The sequence below is a fragment of the Neophocaena asiaeorientalis genome, unplaced genomic scaffold (genome assembly GCF_003031525.2).
Source record: "Neophocaena asiaeorientalis asiaeorientalis breed wild unplaced genomic scaffold, Neophocaena_asiaeorientalis_V1.1 scaffold16, whole genome shotgun sequence".
Lineage (NCBI taxonomy): Eukaryota > Metazoa > Chordata > Mammalia > Artiodactyla > Phocoenidae > Neophocaena > Neophocaena asiaeorientalis.
In genome coordinates, this window is record NW_020175446.1 from 97,882 (window position 1) to 123,803 (window position 25,922).

General features: G+C 52.2%; 1 protein-coding gene across 8 annotated transcripts in view; it reads left to right on the plus strand.

Moving 5' to 3' along the window:
- The window catches only part of ARHGEF10 (Rho guanine nucleotide exchange factor 10), an 89,852-nt gene that overhangs the window by 47,570 nt on the left and 16,360 nt on the right, over window positions 1-25,922 (plus strand). For all 8 annotated transcript variants that reach the window (XM_024768059.1, XM_024768054.1, XM_024768061.1 and 5 more), the window contains 12 exons: window positions 343-435; window positions 3,279-3,449; window positions 4,933-5,078; window positions 5,937-6,118; window positions 15,608-15,723; window positions 16,107-16,234; window positions 16,408-16,508; window positions 17,867-17,988; window positions 18,709-18,795; window positions 20,613-20,818; window positions 21,414-21,571; window positions 23,683-23,825. In XM_024768059.1, coding sequence (XP_024623827.1) covers window positions 343-435; window positions 3,279-3,449; window positions 4,933-5,078; window positions 5,937-6,118; window positions 15,608-15,723; window positions 16,107-16,234; window positions 16,408-16,508; window positions 17,867-17,988; window positions 18,709-18,795; window positions 20,613-20,818; window positions 21,414-21,571; window positions 23,683-23,825 — 1,653 coding nt within the window. The remainder of the gene's footprint in view (window positions 1-342; window positions 436-3,278; window positions 3,450-4,932; window positions 5,079-5,936; window positions 6,119-15,607; window positions 15,724-16,106; window positions 16,235-16,407; window positions 16,509-17,866; window positions 17,989-18,708; window positions 18,796-20,612; window positions 20,819-21,413; window positions 21,572-23,682; window positions 23,826-25,922) is intronic.

A 25,922-nucleotide genomic window follows, 5' to 3' on the forward strand; every position in this document is an offset into this window, starting at 1 on the left:
TTTTGTCTCACTTTCCCTCTCTTTTCTTTTTTTTTTTTTTGTAGCTGCCCTTCGTTGTGATTGCAGAATCTTAGAAACTAGTTTGACTCTTAGAGTATTGAAATTAGCTCATAAATGGCTCTTAAAACATCAAATAAAAACATTGAAGCTTTCAGTTCAGAAACCAGCCAGGGCTCGCTGTAGCCTGAATGACGTCAGCGTGCATTGGCGGTGTATGAGCTGTAGAAGGTGTTTGGAGCAGGTTTGGAGGCAGCCTCTCCATAGAGGGGAGCAGGTGCGAGCTCCCCCCGGGGGCGGCGTCCAGGCGGGAGCCGCGAGTGCCGGCCCTTTGTCACCCCGCAGCAGTGCCAGGAGGCCAGCCCTGACCGCGTCACGCTGTACAGCCTGATGATGAAGCCCATCCAGAGGTTCCCGCAGTTCATCCTGCTGCTCCAGGTGAGGCCTCCTGCGCGATTCGGCCAGTGGTCCCGTCTTGCCGTCGTCCGTCCCTCCGTGTCCCAGCATCTCCTCGTGGAGATGGCAGGCTCTCAGCTGCCTCCGCTCCCAGGTCGCTTACATCAGGGCAGGGCCGGGGGCGGTGAGACCCCAGCCTGCAGCTGCCAGTCCCTCTGGCCCCCACCCGTGCTGAGCTCCTCTCCTGGGCCCGTCGGGACTCCCCTCGTCAGCATAGACTCTGGGGGGGTGAGAGGGACTTGTTATGAACACCAGATGCCCCTCCCCCATCACTCAGGAAATTCCGAGGGCTTTAGGGGCCCCGGGCCAGGGACCTGAACTGGGGCAAAGCCGAGTGAGTTTTCATTAACCACACGCGCTCGTGCACTGTGGGAGGTGGGCTGGTCACCAGGCAGGTAGACACAAGATGTCCAGGGTCCTGCTCTGGGGTCAGGTGTGTGCCCAGAGTGGAGGGGCAGGCCCAGAAAGCTGCCGGTCAGCTGCGGAGCCGACCGGCTGCTTGGAGAGCGGGAGCTGCGCAGAGAGATTTCCCAGATACTCCGACCCTACGTTTTTTTAGACTAAGAATTCTCAGTTAGGTACGTGCGTTGATCTAAAGAGTAGAGCTGGCTTTGAGTGCAGATATAAAGGATCGTCGGATCAGGAAGGCCTTGCCCTGCCGTGTGATGTGCTGTCAGGCCCCCGAGACCTGGGACCCGCGCGCCTTGCGGGCTCAGGGCCCACCCTCCTTAGATGAGCGTCAGGGCGTTTGAATTGGTTATTTCCGAGGAGGGTCTGCAGTGGCCTCTTCCGGTTTCTCAGTGAACACTCAGCTTGTTTCTAGAGTTAAATCAGGCGACTTGTTGGCTCCCCTAGTCATTAAAAGTGATGAAAGATGAACCGTGAAATCATCCCCAGGGACAGGGAGGGTGCATCAAAGGCCTTGAGGCCTCGCTGGGCCCGCCCGTCACACGGTTCCAAATTTTAAAAATTGGTTCTTGTAAGAAGTTTGCTCTTTCCTTTTATTTTTATTTTTACTTACCTCTAAATGTTTCAGTTTGCCGAGCAGAAACAAATGAAAATTCTTAAAGTCCGAATCCAGTTACGATAGACTCCAGGGTTTTGGTTTAAGCACACGTCCTCGTGGACAGATGCGGCCCCTTGGCCTGGCCCTTCCCGGGTTCCTTAGAGCTTCCTGTACAGCTCGTCCCCTCCCACGCCCCCGCCCCACCTGGGCGCCAGCCCCCGACCCTCCAGGGCAGAAAATAGCCTTCACCCTGGCCTGATGGCGGCATAGCACCCAGACGGCTGGTCCCAGGTTTGTGTGAATGCGGTTCCCGTGGGGAGGTGTTCAGTCCTTCCTGCTGTCTGAGCACAGGCAGTTCGCAGGGGCAGGGGGCTCAGACAGAGCAGGGCTGGTTCCCAGGAGAATGCAGTCGGCGTCAGAGAGGGGCGGTGTCTGTACTTCTGTATTTCCGTACTTCAGAGACACCTACAGGTCCGTGTGCAGGGACCCCGCTCTGCGGGTAAGATGCTCCTGGGAGTTGTTCCTGGAGAGGAGTGGGGTGGAAGATGGGGCGCCTCCCTCCCGCCGAGCTCCGAGCCCTGCTGCGTCCGCGTGCGCCGAGGGGGCGGTGAAGGGGGACGGCGTGGAGGGGCCCGTGCCTCTGACCCCCAGCCACTCCCCTGCCTCTCCTCCTATCACCACACCTGACCCTCCTTGGCTCTCGGGGCCTGTTACCTGTAGTTGCGATGACCCTATAGCCGTCCCCCAGAGCTCGGGATCAGGCCGTGGCCGAGGCTTTTCTGGGCCTGCCGGTTTCCACTACGTGGTCCCCCAGGAGCCTTTGTCTTTATCCCGACTCCCGTGTTCTCTCCCGTATTGTACCCCAATAAGTAACAGCCTGGCAGCCGCCGCGCACCCCGCTTTCCTCCGCTCAGCTGTCCGTCCACGTGCGGCGCTGGTTCTGTGGATGGTGCTGGGATCCGGGTGGGCGCGACCCAGCTGCGCTGCTGGTACCAGAGCGCCTGTGAAGATGATTCATTTTGCCTTGTAGGGTTTGACGTGGCTCATAGGGAAGCCATCGCGTGGAGCAGTGTGTGTTGTTCATTCAGACGGGGAACGTGCGATCGTTAGGCGAGTTCTTTCCAGACCGACGAGAGCAGGAAGCTTAAAAAGACAGGGCTGCTGAAGCTCCCGGGGGGCGGGCGGGCCGGGTGGCCCGGGCAGGGAGGCCTTGGTCTGGCTCGCCCTCCTCTGCGAAGCCGGCAAGGTGACTGCACCCGGTACGTAGACGTCCCCCTCGAGAGTTGACTCAGAGCCTGGAGTTGGCTCTCACCACGCTCGTGGTGCCATTGGTGCCTGTGCCGTGCTCCTGCAGGGCCGCCACGCTCCGCCCAAACCAACGGCTCAGAGCTGGGCGCTCAGGACGCAGACCCACCGGCGGGAAGGGGACTCCAGCCGTCTGTGGGTCCACTGGTCTGGCTCACACTGATAACAGCAGCCTGACCGTTACCAGAGAGCAGAGATTTCTGAGGTCCTGGCGAGCTCGCAGTAGGGATGGGTCCCTTCCTGGAAAATGGTGTCTTGTTTCCATTCCCATCCCCGTTTAATAAGGCAGTTTTGTTTTTGCAAAAGGAGCTTTGAACGTTCAGCCAAATTGTGACTCACTGAGTTTGTTACCCTTTCCCAGGGCTTACTTTATTCCCCAGAAGCAGCGGATGCCAGGGCCAGCCTCCGGCTGCCAGAGTCGCGGGATGCTGTCGGCGGGGGTGCGCGGTGACCGCCCGCTGCTCCCACCCCCGCATCACACGTCCGCCTCCCCTCTGCCTTGTTCCTCCTCAAGGACATGCTGAAGAACACGCCCCGAGGACACCCCGACAGGCTACCCCTCCAGATGGCGCTGACGGAGCTCGAGACACTGGCGGAGAAATTAAACGAGAGGAAGAGGGACGCTGATCAACGCTGCGAAATCAAACAGATAGCAAAAGCCGTAAACGAGCGGTACCTGAACAAGGTTGAGAGTTTTCCTCTCTGTGCTGAGGCTGCTCTGCTTCGTGCTAATGAGCCTTCGCTCCCTGAGCCACTTATTACTAACCTCCTGGAACCTCTCGGCGAGTCCCTTGGCCCAGAGTTCTTGACTGAGGGTCCGTGGAGAGCCTCGGGGTCACGAACGCTGCAGTGTGCACAGAGCCTTCGTAGTCTGTGCATTTTCTCAGGAAAGGGGCTCGCAGATTGACTAGGTCCTCACATGGACCCAGGACCCCAAAAAGGTTAAGAGCCACTCTTTTAGCCGAATTTTACTTTCAAAATGCAGCGTTTCATCCTAGTCCTACTTGAAGCATAGATACTCACGTGCATTCTTACTTGTGTCCACGGTGTGTGGACTGGGCTGTATTTATCATGAAGAAGGGACGCAGAACACAGCATGAAAGCAGTTCCTCAGCAAAGCTGTACCTCAGCTTCATATTTACAAAGCCATCTTCCTGCCACCATAATCCAATTTCACATAGGCTTTGCCGTTTTTATCTGAAGCTCTAGTCCACAGGAGGAGGTTAATGGATATGAGCTGTGCTAAATAATTTTGTTTTGTCAGCAGGGGTACTTTCCTACTGGATACTGACATCCAGTGATTTAACTACAAGAACTTTATTGTCATATGTTTTAAGCTTAGGTTTTCCCTGATTCTCCAAAGGATTTGTACAGGAATTTTTACAGGCAGAAAATTCCCTTCACTGATATTCTCGAGGTGGCTCATGTTGTTTAAAATCCTGCTTCCCTATGGTACCCGAATGTCTGGGAACCCCCGACAGTCCGAGGGCCCTCAGAGGTGACGCATTGCTTACCGTTGCGCTAGTGAGGATGCAACCTCATCCCCATGAGGTTGGCCGGCCAGTGTGGACGTCTGGGCCAAGGACTCCGGATTTCCTTCTGGGCTGAACGGCTAAAATAAGTTCTGTATGACCTATGTCACTTTACTAATAAATATGAAGCCTCTTTCCGGAGAACCAAGAGTACTTTGTTTGGCCCAGAGAAGTAAAACATGGCAAACCATGAGCAGTCAGGAGGTTTTCTTCAGTTTGCTGTCCTTGGGAAAAGTAAAACCACAGACATTCCCGGTTGATACAGTGTCCTAAGTAACAGAAAGGTTGGGGTGACCGTCTGTGAGGATCAGAGCATGTATTCCGAGGAGTGACTGAAAAAGAGAGAGCACATTGAGTGACGGGTGAAAACCAGCGGAGCCCTCGTGGCTGCGTCAGCATCTCATAGCTAGAGAAACTGCTCACGTAAGGAAGTTAGATCCCTGCCACTGTGTAGATTCCTTAAAAAAAACCCACTTTTTAAACTCTATACCATACGTGCACGAAGCGTGATTGGGAATATAAGGATTATCTGTAGAGAAAAAAGAATCTATAAAACCTTGACGTTGTCTGCTCGTGTATTTTGCCAGGCTTCATTCTCATTGTTCTTCTTTTTCTCGGTGGTCTTTGAACGTCCAGCTTCTCAGCAGTGGGAGTCGCTACCTCGTCCGCTCCGACGACGTGGTAGAAACCGTCTACAACGACCGGGGGGAGATCGTGAAAACCAAGGAGCGCCGGCTCTTCATGCTGAATGACGTGCTCATGTGCGCCACGGTCAGCGCCCGGTAGGTCAGCGCCCGGCAGGTTAGCGCCCAGTAGGTCAGCGCCCGGCAGGTCAGCACCCAGTAGGTCAGCGCCCAGTAGGTCAGCGTCCAGTAAGATGCATGGCCCCGCGGGGAGCTCTGTGGTCACAGGCGGTCTGTGTCTCGGTGAGCGGATGCCTTCGCTTCCCCTTTACTCTGGACAGATGTGTATGCAGAGCTCAGCCTCTCATCCTGTGACTTGCATGGGTCCAGGGAGGGTCCCCAACTCACTGCTGGTGGAGCTGAGGGACGCGTGGGTGGGTTTTCTCTGTAAACATCAGGCAGATGTCAGAGCTGGAAACTGAACCGAACTCCGTTTCTAGCCATCCTGAATCAGCTATGGTTCCTGTCCGTATCATCGTTCAAATCCTTTCTCATTAGTTGCTTCTCTATAAATATGTTTTTGATGGTTTTTCTTATAAAATTTGGGTATATTGGGCTTCCCTGGTGGCGCAGTGGTTGAGAGTCCGCCTGCCGGTGCAGGGGACACGGGTTCGTGCCCCGGTCCGGGAAGATCCCACATGCCGCAGAGCAGCTGGGCCCGTGAGCCATGGCCGCTGAGCCTGCGCGTCCGGAGCCTGTGCTCCGCAACGGGAGAGGCCACAACAGTGAGAGGCCCACGTACCACAAAAAAAAAGAAAAAAAAAAAAAAGAAAAAAAATTGGGTATATTTATACTCTGTGAAAACCCACTGTGGAACCGCGTGGTCAGTCCTGGTGAGAACGCCAGAAGCACCCAAGCCCACAGTTCAGAGGCATCTCTCTTGAGTCTCCAAGGGATGAGGCGTCCCGTGACTGATTTCTTGGCTGTGCCTGACACGAGGGTTTCTGCCCCTTGCAGCACCTCCCATGACAGCGGTGCCCTGACATCGACCGGCCAGAGGTATTTGTTGAAGTGGAGCGTCCCTCTCGGGCACGTGGAAGTGATAGAATACGGCGGCAGCGAGGGCGCGGGGGAGAATGGCAGGGGTCCCGTGGTGCCCACGCCCGAGAGCCTGGCAGTGGTGGCCGGCACCAAGCCAAGTGAGTGATGCGTCTCGGACGCGCTTGCAGGTCTGGGGCCGCCAGGGCTCTGATGTAACCTGCTTGGTCCTCAGCCCCTCACCGTGTCAGGAGACCTGGTTAAGACGGTAAATCTGTCGGGTGACACGGTCCTAGAGCCTGTGCTTATTAACATTGGCTGGCGCACGTGGACACATGTGCCAGCCGGGAGGCTCCTCTCTGAGCCTGTCCCCGTCGGGGTCTGGGGGTGGGGGCCCTGCCCTTGGAATGCATTCCATCTTCCTGGTTCACGTCCTGTCCTGAGCTTCCCGCCAGCAGCTGCGGCAGGGGCCATGCTCTCTCCGGAGGGTGCGTTGAGTGGATGCAGAGAAGGTCCCAGAGAGCGTGGGCCTGGGTGGTGGTCTCAGCTCTGCCACCCCTTCCCCTTCCGTCTCCACGGAGGTGGTGCCCGCCTGTGCCTTTCACAGAGAATCGGGGGAAGAGGGTCCCGGCACTCGCCCAATAGTCTTATAATACAGTTATTGTTACTAAACGGTCTGAAGATTCTAGATTTTGAACTTGGTGTCATAATCATTACTTTCTTCTTCTGTTTTCTTTTTGTTTTGCTTTGTTTTTATCCGAGTAAAGCCTGGCTAAATTTTACTCACTCACTGGCCTTGGCCTCTGAATTGTGGAGCACCTAGGGTACAGTGAATGGGAACTTTCCATAAATTGTTTTATATATAAAATGAGCCTTTATATTTACATTTATAATTCTAAAAATAAGTGTGTCAAGGCTTCCCTGGTGGCGCAGTGGTTGTGAGTCCGCCTGCCGATGCAGGGGACGCGGGTTCGTGCCCCGGTCCGGGAAGATCCCACGTGCCGTGGAGCGGCTGGGCCCGTGAGCCATGGCCGCTGAGCCTGCGCGTCCGGAGCCTGTGCTCCGCGACGCGAGAGGCCACGACAGTGAGAGGCCCGCGTACCGCCAAAAACAAAAAAAAACAAAAAGTGTGTTCAATAACCTTTTAGACTGTGTTGTTTCTGACACGGTCGGAAGGAGGCTGCTTTTGAAAGATGCAGCTTTTCTGAGCGAACATGCACGTTCATTTGGGTTTACAGGAACAGGTCGCGGTGACTGTTGGGTCCCATCTGATAGGGCGTCTCTTTTATTGTTTGTTCTTCTGCGCCTGATGTGAACAGCCTTGTGGTTTGGTGGTCTGCTAGTTGCTTGAGCCTGTGCTCCTAAACTCCTGAATTGCTGATGAAAAAATCGTGCTCCTGTTTAAATAACGTGCATACCGTCTCAACTAACAATCGAAATACCAAACTTTTGTGAGGAGGGAGCAGCTGAGGAGTGGTTTCGGGAGGGGGACAGAGTGGGAAAGGGCGGGAGGGGGAGGCGGTCTCCCAGTTGACTTGATTGATTAAAATTTTACTTAGTGAGAGCAACGTGAAGATTTTGTGTGTTAAATGTTCTTAAAAATCCGTTTAAATTACTTGGAAGTATAGCAAATCCTATTTATGTCTTGGTTTTGTGAACAAAAATAATGCCTTTGTGTGTATTACAATGGAAGCAATCCCAAGGTGGGTTTGTGATCAAGATTGCCTCATTGTGTTCAGATCTCCAAGGATGCCTTCGATCCATGAAGTAGATGCTGTGTTACAGGGAACGCTGTGTTCTCACGTTCAACTTCTAATTTATGGTTCGTACTGAGCCAACTTAGAATAAGATTCACGTCAGCAGTATTAAAAAGCAGAAAGCAGGATGACTTAATTTGTAAAATATTACACGCGAGAAAGAACCTGGACTGTTTCCTGCTGCATTTGAGCCCTAGACGTTATCTCGAGCTCCTGTCAGCTATGGCCCTACATGTTATCTGGAGCTCCTGTCAGCTCTGGCCCTAGATGTTATCTCGAGCTCCTGTCAGCTATGGCCCTAGATGTTATCTCGAGCTCCTGTCAGCTATGGCCCTAGATGTTATCTTCTCAAGCTCCAGTCAGCTATGGCCCTAGATGTTATCTCGAGCTCCTGTCAGCTATGGCCCTAGATGTTATCTCGAGCTCCTGTCAGCTATGGCCCTAGATGTTATCTCGAGCTCCTGTCAGCTATGGCCCTAGATGTTATCTTGAGCTCCTGTCAGCTCTGGCCCTAGATGTTATCTCGAGCTCCTGTCAGCTGTGGCCCTACATGTTATCTCGAGCTCCTGTCAGCTATGGCCCTAGATGTTATCTCGAGCTCCTGTCAGCTGTGGCCCTAGATGTTGTCTCGAGCTCCTGTCAGCTATGGCCCTAGATGTTATCTCAAGCTCCTGTCAGCTATGGCCCTAGATGTTATCTCGAGTTCCTGCCAGCTGTGGCAAATGCAGATACGTAATCCTCATTGTCTGTCAAAAGAAAATGTCACTCTGTAGAGTACATCTTTTTCTTCATTCTGAGTTTAAGGAGAACTTTGCTTCCAGGTTATCTAGCTGCTCACTCTGGCTTTACAACTGGTGATACTGCTAAGTCCTTAAAGGCAGGACCAAGACCACTGAGTGGTCCCCAGATAGACCTCAAGACCTGAGAAGTTGCTGTAGAATCGGGAACCCTGGATCCATCTCCATCCAAGGATCCTCTTACTCTTATGGTTTCCATTACATGTGTGGTCGGATGCCAGGAGAACAAAGGCTAAGGTCAGAGAAGGATAACAAAACAGTTGCTGATAACGCAGTAGAATATCTGTCTCCTGGAATAAAGGAGAGCAGAGTGAAGGGGATTGTTAATGTTTAGGCAATGCTGGCTTCTTGAGGAGAAAGAATTAAGGTGCCCATTCGTCCCTTAACAGGTCTGTGTCATCAGCAGATTGTGACAGTGGGAGTTTGACTGGCTGGTGTCTTGGTGCAGGTATCCAGGTGGGGAGACTCCCGGGGAGGACATGTTCTCGGTCCAGCTGTCCTGGGAAGGGCGCTTTGCAGAGCCGCTGCCCATGCTGGTGTTCACGTTGTCCAAAACTCTTTTAATAGTCCTAGATACATGTTGCTTCTTAACTTTTTATTTTATTTTGGAGTATAGTTGATTAACAATCTAATGTGTTAGTCTCAGGTGTACAGCAAAGTGATATAGTTATATATATACATATATCTATTCTTTTTCAAGTTCTTTTCCCTGTAACATTTAACCTTATAGGTTATTACAAAATACTGAGTATAGTTCCCTGTGCTACACAGTAAGTCCTTGTTGGTTATCTATTTTAAATATAGCAGTGTGTACATGTCAATCCCAGACTCCCTAACTATCCTTCCCCCCCCGATTCTTTCCCTCTGGTTGACCTAGAGATTTGTCATACTGAGTGAAGTAAGTCAGAGAAAGACAAACATCATATGATATCACTTATATGTGGAATCCAAAAAAAAATGATACAGATGAACACAATTCACCAGTGTTACGTGCAGGGTGTTACCAGTCGAGGTGCCAAGTGGACAGACAGTGCGGGGGGCGGGCGGGGGACAGGATGCTCTGGGTACTGAGTCTGGAGATCAGGGGCGATGCTGGCAGAGACGCAGTCAGCGCCGTGGGCGCAGATGTTTGCCTGGGATCCTGGTTTAGTGCATGCCTCTGTAGCTTCCTCATCCTTAAAGTGGGTTTAAGTTTTAGCTCTGAGCTGTGAAAGGGGAGTGTGGAGTAGATGGTTTTCAAAATGCCTTCTAGATTAAAAAAAAAATGGTTTTTGACAAACTAAAGTTTGCTAATTCTGAATGTGCTGGAAGACGGGACTCAAGCCCCGTCAGCTAAGTTAGAAGTCCTGTTCCTCGTTGATATTCATGTGACTGTTCTGCCGTTTGAACGACTCTGTTCTGAAGCTCAGTGCTGCAAGACTGGGTCTGCTACTCAGCGGCGGAGACAGCGTGGCCCCTGCTGCGTGCCTTTGCTTTGCACCCTCCGTGTCCTTGAGTTGTGACACGTGATGGCCTTAAACGTTTCCCTCTAGTGCAGGGCCCTGCAAGCTGGGCTCCCTGGGTTGGTTTAAGCTTCCAGCCCCCGGAACTGACTTTGCAAAATTCTGTGCTAATAGCGTCTTATTTTTACCCTGCTCCACGCTTTCTCAGGAGGTGGGTTTATGAGAAAATTTCCCTTTTGCTAGAAATAAGGTGACGCTGTAGAGTGTTTTCTTCATTTAGTTCCCACAAGTGGGCCCTAAAGCGCCCCCAGTTTGCAAGGAATTGTGCCAGGTGGGCTCCGTGGAGGGTGTGAGGGGCCGTGGCCACAGTGCCGGCTCTGCAGGGGCCTTGGGGGGATGAGCTGCCGGACCCTCGGAGAGTCACATACACAAGAATGAGAAACCTTCACCACCCAGCAGCAAACGCTTCCCAAGGAGAGGTTCCTGAGACATTTCAACAGGAGAGAAGCAGCTAGATCTGGTTTAAAGGGAAGCACTTTTTCATGTGTAAATACTGATACATGTCGTCTTGTAAAAATCGCGCCCATTGCTCTCCACTTGGTTACTTAATCCTTAAAATGGGCAGTAAAAGCCAGACGCGTAGCTGGGCCTCTTTGTCGCACAGTGAGACACACTGTAGGGGCACAGGACCGGCCTGGGCTCTGGGGCGCTGGGCGGCTGGACCAGCGTCCAGCTGTGGAGCTTTCCTGTCGTGGGGCAGGGACGCAGGCCAGGGAGAGCCGTGGTGGACATGGCGCTGACGTGCATGTCGGCGGTGGTCTGCCCTGTGCCCCCCGCCCCTGCCGGCAGCCTGCAGGGGAAAAGGTGGCAGTTCTAGGGAGCCAGGCGCCCCTGTTTGGAAATGGGGCCCTTGTTTGCCATCAGGAACTTTGCAGAGAGAATGGAAGGCCAGCCTGACAGTGTCACTTCCCATCCTGAAGCATTTACTGCGTGTCCCCTGTAGGCTGAAATCTAACACAGGTGCCCGGATCCCTGCTATCTGGCTGTGAAGGGGGAAGCCGGGGCAGTGGGTACAGCAGCTCAGGAATGAGGGAGGGGGCTACTGCCATGATTAAAAGTAAGCTGGAGGCTTCCCTGGTGAGGTGTCAGCGGGGTCGTGTTCTTTCCAAAGGCTCTAGGGAAGAATCTTCCCGTGTTCATTTCTGACGGCTGCCGGCAACCCTGGGCGTTCCTTGGCTGGTAGATGCATCACTCCAGTCTGCTTCCATCATTGTTTGGCTTTTCTTCTCTGTGTCTGTGTGTCCTCTCCTCTTCTTATAAGGATACCAGTCATACTGGATCTAGGGTACCCCTAATCTAGTACGACTTCATTTTAATTAATTACATATGGAGAGACCCTATTTCCAAATAAGATCACATTCTGAGGTTCCAGGTGGATATGCGTTTTGGGAGACATTGTTCAACACAGCGCACCAAGTGAGAGGCACTATGATCCGTAAACGGGATCCTGGAGAAAGAAGAAGGACCCAAATCTCTGCTTCCCCCACCCCCACCCTTACACCTGCATCACATACCTGCAGGGTGTGGCCTTTACCTGTGCAGTGGACTCTGGATCAAGCGAGGCAGACCCAGAGCTCTGGTCAAGTGGCCGCTGCACATAGTAAGTGGCTCCCGGTGACTGACCTCCACAACCTTCCATCCAAGGGTCCTCCTGGCCCTGGGCAACACATCCTCTTATTCTGGGTGTGTATTAATAGTGAGGATTTGTTGTTTGTGGCCTCTGCCCTTGGCTTCCATTCCCCTTCTTTGAGTAAACAGCACTCAGATTCACTTTTGGGGACCCATCTCCCTTACTCTCGGGGTATACAGGTCCCTGTCCAAGACTTCACAGCCCGGTCAATCAGCATATTAAATACCCCTGGTCTCAAAGGTTGGTTCAGGACAGGCACATTTTCCAAATTAATGCAATTAGAGTGATTCCCAGAACTCGTACAGGAAGGGAGAATTCTTTCTTCTGGTTTTGAACCCACAAGGCTATGGACTGGACCTCTGGCAGCCATTTTGCCATTGTGAGGTCAGGACTTCTCCAAGAATGGAACTAATATGGAAAAAGTGGAGTCAAGAGACGAGCAGAGAGAAATTGGGTTCTGATGGGATCAAGCTGCGCCTGTAGCTCTGCTACTGGCCTTTTTAGTTATCTGAGCCATTAAATCCACCACCACCTCTCCCCCTTGCTTAAGTCATGAGTTTGGGTCATATTTTCTATCGCCAGTAAAGGAAGGATATTAATTGCAATTCATCTAGAATGGGTCTATCAGGGACTTTCCTGGCGGTCCAGTGGTTGAGACTTCACCTTCCAATTCCGGGGGAGCGGGTTCGATCCCCAGTCCAGGAGCTAAGATCCCACATGCCTCCTCGGCCAAAAAACCAAAACATAAAACAGAAGCAGCATTGCAACAAATTCAATAAAGACTTTAAAAGTGATCCACATTCAAAAAAAAAAAAATTAAAAAAAAAAACAAAAAAGCCGGAAGAGCCCTAAGCATCCTTACACTCCAGGGAGCAGCATCTGGGCAGGGGATGCGGGGGACGGAGCCCCTCTGGGGACGCAGGGAGGGTCTCCACAGTCAAGTGCAGAGGCCGGGGTGGGAGAAGGGCAGATAAAACCGAAGACCGGAGAAGTGAGCCCAGCTGAAAACAAAGTGTGAAGAATAAACAAGAAGCAAGTGCTCAGGGGCAGGGAGGAGGTGCTCTTCATGATACAAACAGAAGTGAAACCCGCATGAGGTTGGCTGTAATCTTGCACGTGAGGCCAGCTCTGAGGCAGACGGAGGGGCCCTGGACCGAGGGTCCAGGGCCGGAGCTGATGCTCACGCTGCAGGGCGTCAAGCCTTCTTTCAGCCGCAGATGCGACTTTGGGTCGACTCCATTCTGGAAGGAAAAGGAGGGAAAGTTCCCTGTTAGACCCGGGCTCCTTTGTAGGCACCAGCCTCGCCATCAGAGGAAGAAGAGAAGTGTGTTCCCTGTGTGGAAGCAGCTGCCCGAGAGGGACAGGGTGCTCGGCGGGGGCTGGCCTGCCGGGCAGAGGCCATCGCACGGTCCAGGCGGGAGGGTGGGAGAGAGGCTCCCACAGAAATGTGCGTATCCGGTCGCCAGACTGTGACCCGAAGATGTGTAATATTTAACAGTCCGTTCTTCCTCGGTAAAAAAAAAGTCCTTGATTTGTAAGATATCAAACTTTTCTGAATGAAGGGAAAGTTCTGGAAAGGAGAACTTGTCCCGAGGCCTGCTGACTGCTGGGTGGGGCAGGTCTGCCTCTCTCGTTCAGTGGGGTGTTTACTCAGCCCCCACCCTGCATCCCTCTCGCCACCCCAGAACCACCCACTGTCTCTGGGTTGGATTCCGTCTGCAGTGTCTCTGTACCCCGTTTACTCCTCCTTGCCGCGCCTCCTGCCTGGAGACCCCCGGGCCCGGACTCTTCCACCACCCAGGTGGCTGGTGTGACGCAGGGGCCTCGGCCTCAGAGCTGCAGCCGGTCCATACCCGCCGGGGCCTGAGTCCGCACCACGGGGAGTCTCTGGGCAGTGTTGCTGTTTCTTTGGCCACATGGACTCCACTTAGCTTTCAAACCCTGAATTTTCAAGCCAAATTGCAGGGGTTTCCATGGAGACGGGCGCAGTGAGAAGCCGTCTGCTCCCAGAAACCCAGGGTGCTGGGCATTGTGACCAGATGGTAGGAAGTCCACCCAACAAAAATCTTGATTTGCAGATCTGTTGTTTATATGAATTTAGCCAGAAAAAGAGATTCTTTCCTAAACTGAAAGTAACGTTTGGGAAAAGAACGACGGCTCTTTGTTCTGTCTTGTGTGACTTGAGTGGATGCTGTGGTGTTTCGTGCGCGTCCTCTGGGTTCATTAGCATCTAACTCGCTGTTTGTGTGTTTGTGTCCCCAGCGTGCCCTTCCATAAAGCATCTCTGACGCTCACCACATGTGTGAACTTTGAGATGTTTTCACGTTGGGTAAAGGCAGAGAAACTCTTTCTGCCCAATAAGGAAGATTCTCTAACCCGCCAGGAAAAGTCCTCTTCTCCCTCTGGGGATGGGGTGACTCAGGCAGCATTGGTTTTATCCTTGATGAGATAGGATGGGGCTGGTGGGGCCTCGTGAACGCAGCTTTAAGGAGGAACCAGGCCCAGTCCTGTGACCTCCCGTTTCCCGTCCTCCCCCATCTCCAGAGCCTGTCCCGGGCGCCCGCCGGCCTCTCTGCTCCAACACGTGACTCTAGACCACCCTGGACGCTGGGCCTCGTCCTCCCCGGCTCCCACCCCGCCCTCCCTCTGCTTGGACAGGCTGGGCCTGTCGGGTCCCAGCTGCCGGGTGGTGGACGGCATCAGTCCAGTGTGTCGGGTTGGCAGGAGGCTCCTGGTGACCCAGGAGTCCGAGTGCGGCTGCCCTGGGGCTGCCCGAGCCCTTCTTGTTTTCACACCGAGGACCATCCGCCCACCTCCAGGGCGTCCCTGTGCGTTCAGGAGGTGCACAGAGGAATCTGCCCTTTCCTTCCTTCCTTCCTTTTCTTTCTTGTTCTGCCGTCTCTGTGTGAACCTTGCACTTTACCTACTCTCTGATAAAGAGTAAAGAGGCTTTACAGGTACCTATTCATTTATGATCCTCTTGGTTACAGACACAGAAGGCAGAGTTCTAAATCAGCTCCAAATCTCTGCACTGTCCCCCCCGGGATGGCTGCTCACACAGGGCTTCCAGATGACTCCACTGGTCAGGCAAGAGTTACACTAGAAAGTCACCATCCTCACCATCCACCCACTTCACTCCCGAAACCCTCCGGTAGCTTCAGAACTCTTTGTGTGCTAACCGTTTGCTTAATGTCCCCCCAGACTTAGGTCATTTGGCTAAGTGATCAGCCCGAGTCAGCGGTGGGTGCTGTTCTCGCGGGCGCTGGGAGCCTGTGCACCCACCCGGCTCACTGCAGGCCTCCTCTCCATCCTTTTAAAAAAGCGTTTAGAGAAGGCTCACTGGGGCGCTCAGGTTGGCGTTGGGAAGAGCGCGGTTGTTGAAACTTTGGTTGCGATTAAAGGTCATTTCTAGAGACCAGGGACCTTTTCCTAATGGTGATTACATCAACGGTGCTTTAAAAATACAAATTGTGACACATCCGATGGACTAATTCACCAGCGTCCTTCAAAAATGTCAAGGTCATGAGGGAGAGATGGCCTGAGGCACTGACCTTGCAGACTGGAGGAGACTCATGGAGGTGTGACCGTTTCACGCGTCATGGGACCCGCCTTCGTGTCCCTGGGAGGCTGGCCTCCGTGCGGAAGCCAGTGAGGTCTGAGTAGAGCCCGCGCCGGTTGGTGTTGCTACAGCAATGGGAATTCCTGCTTTGCACGACGCTTCTGTGGTTCTACAAGGTTAACATCCAAGACCTGGTGCAGGGAGCTCTGTGCTGTTGCAGCTTTTCTGTAAAGTCTAAAATTATGTCAAAATGAAAGGTCGGAAAGGGAAAAGCATCTACTTACTTGAAAACGTTCACTTTTAGAAAAATCTGGATGAACTAGACTCCCTTCTTGTGTCTCCTTCCTCAAGCCCCGGCGTGAACACGCCTGAGATTTGTGCTCTTTTTGTTGTCTTGTTTTGCAGACAGAGTTTACATGGGGCCGGGGCAGCTGTATCAAGATTTACAAAACTTGGTGCATGACTTAAATGTCATCGGTCAAATCACTCAACTGGTTGGAAACCTCAAAGGAAACTATCAGGTGACAGTCGAAGCCACTTGGCTTAAAATTCTCTTTTAATTTTTAAGTCATTGTCAGCGTGTGATCCCACCTCCCGGTTCTATCAAAAGCAAGAACTGATGTTACTTTAAGAATCCATCTGATCGTGTATTTTCTCCTATTTCGGGGAAGGTGAAGCGCTTTTGGTGTAACTTCTGTTCATCCGGAGGCTGACTTGAGCGTCAGTTCTCTTAGGAATGTCCCAGCACCACATGACCCGCCTCCCAAAGGTGCTTTCTTCCTGATCAGATGAATGTTACTGGTCTCCCTGGGTTTTTCATGTTTCGGCATCACTTTTTTTCTCTCCCTCGGGGTGGTCCCGTCTTACTAACATCTTTACGTGTGCTTCTGCATCTCCTTCCTAGAATTTGAACCAGTCAGTAGCCCACGACTGGACCTCGGGTTTACAGAGGCTTATTCTGAAGAAGGAAGAGGAGATCAGAGCGGCCGACTGCTGTCGGATCCAGTTACAGCTCCCGGGGAAACAGGACAAGTCAGTAAACGTCGGAAGGGAGCCTCCGGGCCAGCACCGAGAACAGGGCCCTTTGTCATGACGTGCATGTCTTCGCGGTTTGGGGATTGTATCTGAGGGGCATGCCCCGTGATTGGGTTTCACACGATGGAGCCCACTGCGTGGAGTGCATTGTCTTTTCTTCTCCCCGGCAGGTCCGGCCGGCCGACTTTCTTCACTGCTGTGTTCAATACCTTCACCGCCGCCATCAAGGAGTCCTGGATCAACAACCTGCAGATGGCCAAGCTCGCCCTCGGTAAGAGCCGGTTGATCTCAGCTAAATGAGGCATGTTCGAACCAGACACAATGTCCGTTCCTCTTCTGTGAAGAAATGCACGCCCAAGAGGATGAGGTCACGGCTGAGAAGTAAACTTTACAACAGGTTCATCCATTCACCTGAAAGAATGTTTCCACGTGGGAAAAATCAACCCTAGTGCAGCGATTTTTAAGACGTTTGTGTTATAATTTAAGGGTTGTAGGGGAAAAAACCTCACTTTTATTATAACAAAACATTAATATGAGTTGAGATGGTTCAACACAAGTGAAAGTCCTCTGAGTCTGTGGCCTGTGAGGCAGGACCCAGTCCCGGGTCTGGCCCACAGGATGAGAAAGTGATGGCTCGTCTCAGCCTGTTTCCTCACCCCTCACCTGTGAAATAAAACACAGGAGTGGACCGAATTGTCCCTGAAGACCCTCTAAGCACGAAAAATAAGTCCTGTGGTTCTATCAGAGATGGGAGTGACTCTGATTATTTTCTTGTCCCTACGTCCCTTTAGCCTTGCCTTCTTTTGATCTGTGTAGCAAACATTTAGATAGATGGGTGGGTGGGATAAGGTACCTGGATGTTATTTACACACACACAGGTCTGTTACTCAGGACACGGGGATGTCCTGCGTCCATGTGTGTGTAAAACTCTCATTCAGGTGCAAAACAATCCGAAATGTTGACTGAAAACATAATACGGAAGAGAAATAGGCCCCGTGATCTGAGGCTGGTGGCAGGAAGGCCATCCGGGATGGCCTGTGATCCTCGGAACAGGGCTCCCTCCCTCCCTGAATGACTCAGTGGTTTATCAGGCCAGCTTCGGGGTGACCCCGTGAACAAGGACACGGATAGGCTCTGAGGATAAGCTCCCGTTTATCTTCAGATGCGTCATGTTTTCAAAGCTGAGATGGATGACTTGCTTTGTAGTAAAACATTTCTTCATTTCGTCGTACTTTTTTATCCCATGGTTTTGTGCCATGTTAGAAAACTTCTCACTCAGTCCCTGGTGTTTGAATCTAAACATCTCAGCTAGTTTGAAAAAGGGACAGAGGAAAACAGACCAGACCCAGGTGGTTTGCGCTTTGATGGTTCGCAGTGCCCCCGCCCCCAGCGGATGGCTGGTCCACAAGGTGGGAACGGGGCGGTGGGCGTCCATTAGACTCGGGGCAGAGCGCTTACCTCATAAAGCCACAAGTCTGCAGCCTCCCCCGTGAGAAGAGGCTGTGCTGTTTTCCAGAAGGAAAACCCTCAGTTCTCCAGTCTTACCCAAAGTAGGGGCCAGACTCTCCCCCTGCCCCCGGGCCTGTGCTTCTTGCCCACCTCTGTTCCCTTCCCCCGGCGCGGGCACAGAGGAAGAGAACCACCTGGGCTGGTTCTACGTGGAGGACGACGGGAATCAGATCAAGAAGGAGAGGCACCCCCTCCTCGTGGGACACATGCCTGTGACGGTGGCCAAGCAGCAGGAGTTCAAGGTGACGCAGCGGGCGGTTACCAGGAAGGGGCGCCGGGCAGCCTTGGGCGTGGCCCCTCCAGGGCCCGTTTGTGTAGCAGTCATTTAGGAGGGCGGTGGTCTGAAGCCAGAGGCTGCTTATCCGGAGCCGGTGCTGGGCCTTCCTCCGAGGCCCCGCGATCAGGTCCCGCGGCTCAGGTCTGGCAGCTCTGCGCCCGTCGCTGGGCGGCTCGGCTTCCACGTGGTCATAATTGGAGACCTCCCGGTGGCCCGAAGCATGGTGCCCGCTCTTGGCTGAAGCAGACCCCGTCTGGGGTGGCGTTTCGTCAGTGTCGCTGTACAGTGGACTCAAGCGCTGCGGCCGGTGTCCACACAGACTGCGGAGGCCTGTGGGTGTGTCTTTCTCACTTTGGTCCCTGGCCGACACTCAGTCCTGGAACCCGGGCTTCCCTGGAGCTCCCTCAGCCGATGGGGACCATTCCCGCTGGCAGAACCTGCTCGCCAGGAGAGGCAAGGGCCCTGTTGGTGTGGCCTCAACCCAGAGCTGCAGCTGCCCGGGGCACACTTAGGTGTTGCTTCTAAAAAGCAAATTTCTGAGACTCATACATCGATCTTCCCCTCTCTTAGCCTTTGGAGTTGCCGTGGTTTATGTCAGAACGCTGTCATCCCTGTGAGACGTGGCCTCTGGCCTCCTCTGAGTCCCATTTGAAATTCGGGCCTTTGATTTCTTTCTCCCCTTTAGATCGAATGTGCCGTTTATAATCCTGAGCCTTACCTAAATAATGAGAATCAGCCAGACTCGTTTTCCACGGCTCATGGTTTCCTGTGGGTAAGATGCTTTTGTTTGTTTTTTGTTTGTTTGTTTTTTTGCGGTACGCGGGCCTCTCACTGCTGCGGCCTCTCCCGTTGTGGAGCACAGGCTCCGGACGCGCAGGCTCAGCGGCCGTGGCTCATGGGCCCGGCCGCTCCGCGGCATGTGGGATCTTCCCGGACCGGGGCACGAACCCGTGTCCCCTGCATCGGCAGGCGGACTCTCAACCACTGCGCCACCAGGGAAGCCCCTTTTGTTTGTTTTTAATGCAAGTTCACGAAGAATCCATATCCACAGCTAATGAGATGAGAAATGACAGATTTGAGTGGTCCGATAGCTCGTTGTGGCTGGTGTGTCCCAACTTGTGTCTATAAACATGGGGGTCACAAACAGGAAAGGGGGCTGATCACTTTCGGAAAAGGTGTCGAGTTCTAAGGCATTAAAACATTTCTCTCTTTTCTTTTTCCTGTAAAACTTAACCAGATTAAATTCAGTCCAAAGTCCATGAACTAATAGAAGCATTGGAATATTTTTTCAGTTTGGACGGTTAAATGGCATGGAGTTTTTTCTCTTCCAAGACCATGCTGGCTGTGCACGCTGGGAACTTAGCAGTTAAAATTAGTTTCTTCCAAATGAAGAGCTGCCTTTGAACGGTGCTGCGTTTGCAGTAGACGTTGCTGGCTCGTGCAAACCAGAGGAATTGCTTGTGCGGTGCGTTTTCAGGTCTCCTGGTGCCCCCCTTGTGGGGAGCCGCCAGACCTCCTCCACGATGGGCCCTCTGTCCTTTTGCAGCCCCACCTGGCTCTCTCCCGGGTGTCCTGACCCCGCATAACTCCCCACACACCCCGCCCCGTCTCACAGCCAGAGCGCTGGCCTGCCTGGAGTCCCTGGTTGAGTTTTGGAAAGAAAACAGCCTGATGAACTGATAGCTCTCTGCACTCAGCCCAGAACGAAGGGATGGGCTGAATTCCCTCAGGGTTTTTGAATTTTAGAGGAGGTTTTTTCCATTTCAGGACCTGCACCTGGTCAGACCCCGGCTTCCTGTCGGCCTGAGCGGGCTTGGCAGTTTGACATTGTCCCGGGAAAGGCAGGATGCTTATTGATCAGAAGGGGAAAATCCGTTAGAATAAGGAGAGGGTCACGACATCCTCAATGTTGATGGCAAAGAAGAGGAATTTGTGAAGAACGCACACCACCCGGAACCAGACGAGCGTTCTCCTGTAGAGCCAGGCATGCTCTTCCCTGGTAACAGGATCCGGCTCCTTCCCACTGAAAAGACAATCAAATTTAGGTTTAAGTTGGGAAGCAAACCTTGCTGAGTGTTCCTAAGTGATCCAGCAAACGGGGGGCTCATAAATATCATGGCAGCAGTAGTACAAGTTCTAGAAAACAGCAACACTCCCTGATGTGTTAAATGCTGGGGACCCACTTTGAGATCCATTCTCACCCCATTTTGTCTCTTTTTAAGCCCTTGTTTTTCAGGCAAGGCCTGGTTTAAAATTGATCCCAGCCTGCCTTTTCAGACTTTGAATTGTGCATGGATAGGCCTTTACCATCCTGTGGTGCTAGGTGTGTGGTTTTTAAAGGATATAAATGTGACTTTTACAAAAACAAAACTGTGTTCTTGTTATTAAAATTAAAAGAAAAAGATGACCTAATTAAACATGTTGCAGAGGGAGCGGGGCTCTGTGAGCAGACTGTTTAAAGGTTATTTGGTCCTCATCGGCCAGCTGGCTCCCACGTGGGAGCCGGATCTTGCCGTGGCTGTGGGGTGTCAGCCGTGCACGTGCTGTGGAGCCCCTTGCAGCCCACTTCTTCCCTCCCGAACCCCCCAGATCGGAAGCTGCACCAGTCAGATGGGTCAGATAGCCATCGTCTCCTTTCAAAACTCCAGCCCCAAGGTCATCGAGTGCTTCAACGTGGAGTCCCGCGTCCTGTGCATGGTGTACGTGCCCGCAGAGGACAGGCCCCGGGAGCCCGAGAGCACGGGGGGCCGAGTGCTGGGCATCCCCACCGTCTGCCTGGGGACGGAGGAGGGGAGGTGAGCGTCGCACACGGGCCCCTCGGCTTTGCCAGCCGCGAGGCGGCGGAGTCCGCCGGCCCCTCCCTGACCCCCCTCTCTTGGGACGCGGGTGGAGACTGTTGGGTCCAGGACTTGGAAGGAGCCAGTGACTGAGGAAGTCACCCGAGGAAACCCAGGGGGGCAGCAGCTCCTTGCGGGGAAAGTTCTAGTTCTTCCTGCCCTTTGCCTTGCACACGCTTCATTCTTGTTCATGCTTTAACGTGCACGTCACTCTTACACTTTGCAATGAGACAGAGCCTTGTTCTGTGTTATTCTCACACGGAACATGGTCAGAGTATAAAGGAGAGTTACGATGATTTTCCTGATGTGAAGTTCCTAGATCTACAGGAAGAACTAAGGTGTTTGTTTGTTTAATAACGCAGAACTTCTCTTTTAAAAGAAAAAAGAGGGGGATCAGAGTGGTAGCAGTCTTTACAACACGGCCAAGTGGGATGTTTCTGGAAGGAGTGGCGGGATGCGGGGGATGGACAGGAAGGTCGCACGTGCTTCTGCTCGGCAGGCTTGCACTTCTTGTGAGCAAACGTACCCATGAGCTGACATTTCTCTTTTCCAGCATTTCCATTTATAAAAGCAGCCAAGGCTCCAAGAAGGTGCGGCTCCAGCACTTCTTCACTCCCGAGAAATCCACGGTCATGAGCTTGGCCTGCACGCCGCAGAGCCTGTACGCCGGCCTGGTCAATGGGGCCGTGGCCATCTACGCCAGAGCGGACGGTGAGCACGACACAGGCGCGTCTGCAGGGCGGCAGGGGCCACTGCCGCGCCTGGGGTGGGCCGAGGGAGTTTCACTCTGCACCGAGCCTCGCAGAATGCGAGGCTCATCGGCTTTTATCAGCCCTCGTCCTGAGGCACCTGTGACTCGCTCGGTCCTTAAAGGAGGGTGTGAGATAGACAGCCACCCGCCGTCGTTGCAAAGTCAGTCCTGCTGCTGGCTTCTCCGTGTCCCTCAAAGTGATGACCTCAGTGCAGGCCTTTATCCTGCCCTTGCTCAAGGCCCTCGGGGCTTCTCTTTTGGGACGGAGTGAGGTGCATGCCCCTTCGGTGTGGTGTGGCTGTCACCAGGCTGGGGGCCCGGTGTCACCATCACCACAGGGAGAATCTGATTGTCAGCTTGGTTCTGGAGACCCTGGGCTGATCCCCTGTGGCCACAGATTCTAGCAGTCCTACTTTTCACACCCTGAGGGGTTGTACCATAAACAGACTATAAAACTAGGGCTTAGGCCAGCTTTGGGGGGAGACTGGGGGGCTCAGGAGCCCTGGGAGGAGCGCCTGCAGGCATTGGGGTCTAGGCTCTTTGGAGGACGGCAGTCAGGCGAGCCCTGGAGGATGAGCGTCCATCCCAGGAGTCCTGAGGCTGGAGCCACTGCAGGTCCCTGGGATGTGAGGGGCTGGAAGGGCAGAAGCAGTTCCTTCTAAAGGCGGATTCCGGGGGTGGGGGGTGGGTGTCAGGATCAGGGGCACCTCGGGGCATGATTACTCTGCCGAGGACTCGTTGTTTCTCTCCTGCTGGATGTGATTTGTGTTTCAATACACGTTTATTTGGAACCATGTGAGTGTTTATCGTGGGGTTCTCTGTTTCTCTTCTCTGCGACCTTTATCTGGCTTTGGTAGCATGGCTTTGCTCATTCAAGTTGTTTTTTCCACTGCTCCGGTAGAGATTAAATTTCATGGGAATTATTAACTAGTTGAAATTTTGAAATTATTATAATATGTCTGGTCTAGCAGGCCTCCCAACTTGATTTGGAGTGTCTGTGTCCATTTCTTCCAGTGTTATGAATTTATTTAGGCTTTATTTTGATTTATTTAATTGGGGAGGGGGCTATTTGAACCTTTTTGCCCAGCTTTATTGAGCTATTACTGACATATAACATTGTGTAGGTTTAAGGTGTACAGTGTCTTGATCTGATGCATATCGCAAAATGATCACCGCCGTCTGCCAGCTCACACCTCCATCCGTCACATACTTACCGTTGCTTTTTTGTGGTGAGAACATTTAAGATCTAGTCTCTTAACAACTTTTAAGTGTATCATACAGTGTTGTAACGCTGTGCACTAGATCCTCAGAGCTTATTCATCTTATGACGGAAGTTTGAACCCTTTGCCAGCATCTCCCGTTTTCCCACCCACAGCCCCTGTCAACCACCCTTCTACTCTCTGTTTCTATGAGTTTGGCTTTCTTAGATCCCACATAAAAGCGAGATCATACGGTATTTGTCTTTCTCTGTCTGACTCATTTCAGTTAGCATAATGCCCTCAGGTTCCATCGTGTTGTCACGAATGGCAAGGTTTCACTCTTTTTTATGGCTGAGTAATATTCCATTGTACATAGGTACCACATCTTCTTTATCCGTTCATCTGATGATGAACACTTAGGTTGCTTCCATCTCCTAGCTATTGTAAATAGAGCTGCAATGAACATTGGGGTGCAAGTATCATTTCAAATTAGTGTTTCCGTTTTGTTCCGTTATATACCAAGGACTAGAATTGCTGGATCATACGGCAGTTCTATTTTTAGTTTTTTGAGGAACCTCTACACCGTTTTCCACAGTGGCTGCACCAGTTTATTACATTCCCACCAAGAGTGCACAAGGGTTGTCACTTCTTCACATCCTCACCAATACTTGTATTTTCTTGTGTTTTTGAGGATGGCCATTCTGACAGTGTGAGGTGACATCTCATTGTGGTTTCAGTTTGCATTTCCCCGATGATGAGTGATGTAGAGCATCTTTTCATGTACCTGTTGGCCATCTGTATTTCTTCTTCGGAGAAATGTCTGTGTGAGAAACTGAATTTGAATGAAATTGAAAGAAACCTCTTCTTTTAAGATGGATCCTGGAATTCCGAACCTCAAACAGTGATACAATTAGGCGTCCTCCCAGTTCGAAGTCTGCTAATGATGGAAGACACACTGTGGGCGGCGTCTGGAGGTCAAGTGTCTGTAATCAGTGTGGAGACTCACGCCGTGGAGGTAAGTCATTTTAAGTGGCTACACAGTGTGGGAAGACGCACTTCAGAACCAGTGCGACTAACTTCCCAGGCTGATGTCGAGGATCGCCTCTCGCGGGTAGAAAGGTCAGGCAGTGTCCTGCCTGCGGCTCTGTGCTGAAAGAAAATCCCTCCTAGTGTGGCTTAGAAGGAAGGATTAACTCAAAAGTCCCACAGCCCTTGTCCAGCCACATCCATGCACTGATTGTCTGTTATTTACCTTTAATACAGACGTTACTTTAAAAGGTGTATTCAGTATCAACATACTAGTAAGTCTTCAAGGACATGTGGAAAATTAGTGTTTGATTGAAGAGGCGTTTCACGTCAGTGTGATAAATGGATTATTCAGTAGAGAGCATAGTCACTGGGAGAAACCAGACTGCGTCTCAGGCCCCAGCTCTTCACCGTTGTAGGCATTCCGGAGCCGGCGATGTTAGAGTTACAGACAAAGCCACAGACTTACAAGGTACAGACAGTAGGATGGTTCCGTGACTTTGCGGCGGGGGGGTCTTTCCAGATTCGTCGTATACCTAGAAGTTGCCATGGTAAAGAATATGATAAATTTGGTAAAGTTTTAGAACCTTTTTTTTTTTTAACATCTACTATGTGTTGTTTGTATCAAAACGCTCGTAAATGAAAACTGATAAAATATTTGCCGCATCTGCCACCAAGTGTCAGTGTTCTTATATAAAGAGGATTCTCGCTAAATTGAAGAGAAGAAACTAAGCTAATAGAAAACGTTCAAACGACATGAAAAGGCAGCTCACAGAAGAAGAGGTACAAGTAGGCGACGTACTCACAATACACACACACAGAGAGTGGACCCACACGTGGGTGTACGTAAACATGTAGCCGTACACGTGTATATGTGTATGTACATATATACACATGGAGAAGATGAATTTCACTTCTCATTGGACCTCTTGAATGTTTTAGCCACGTTACTAAAACATGCGATACACGTGTAATATGTTTAGCCATGTTACTCCTTTATTGTTAAAGATGAGACAGACATACTTATTTCCTACCTGTTCATCACCGTCTCTTCGCTCCGCTCTGCCCTAAGGAAACTCCTATAACACGGGTGCTTTTGCAGCCAGTGAACTACCTCACAAGTGAAAATCTCGCGACCCTCACAAGGAAGGTAATAGGAAGGGAAGTGTGTTCAGGTGAGGGTTGCGGGGGGTGGGCCCACCTCTCTGTGGATCTGGGGCCTCTTCAGATGCCCCGAATCCCTGTGGGCGGCTTGGGGAGCAGGTCCACGCCCAGGAGCCGAGGTGCTGCGGCCAGGAGCTCGGTCCTGCATGGACTCCAGGCTGGCGCTCTTGCTGTCGGACCGCAAACCGTTCTTCCATGTGTTGTTTCCGACGTGACCTCCCCAGGGGCCCGCAGGGCGGAGCCTCCTCAAGTGACAGGGGGTCAGCGGTCAGCCGTAGAGGAGATGGGGCTGATGTCCAGAATAGGAGGCAGGAGACAAACCTGTGAAATTGCTTTTGCTCGTTCCCCCCCCACCCCCCCACACCGCACCGCATGGCTTGTGGGATCTTAGTTCCCTGACCAGGGATTGAACCCAGGGCCTTGGCAGTGGGAGTGCAGTCCTAACCACTGGACCGCCAGGGAAGTCTCTGCCCAGTATTTTTATGGTAACTTCTTGTTTCTACTTCTCTCCACCTGCTCCTTTTTACGTTACACGCCTCAGAGTAATAAGAAGCCCTCAGTGGGGTGTGGAGAGGTCATTAACCACGGCCCCTGTGCAGGGCACTTTATAGACGCTGTAACCACTCCTGGGCTGTATTCCACTGCCTTGTACACCAGCAGTGTCGCACCTTATCGGTGACGTAGTGAGGGTCAGAGTCCAGATCCTAACTCAACCCTGCACTGCACGGTGGTCGCAGGTGAGCCGCTTACCTGGGCCTCAGGCTCTGATCCACAAGCTGGCGATCAACCAACTTCCTCATCAAAATGGGAGGTAATATTGCCAGTAAAGAGCACCCCAGTAGTGGTTGCTATTTATTACTAGAATAAATTATTATTAGAGTAAATATGCAAGAGCCAGAAATAGCATTCTGTTAGCTGTATT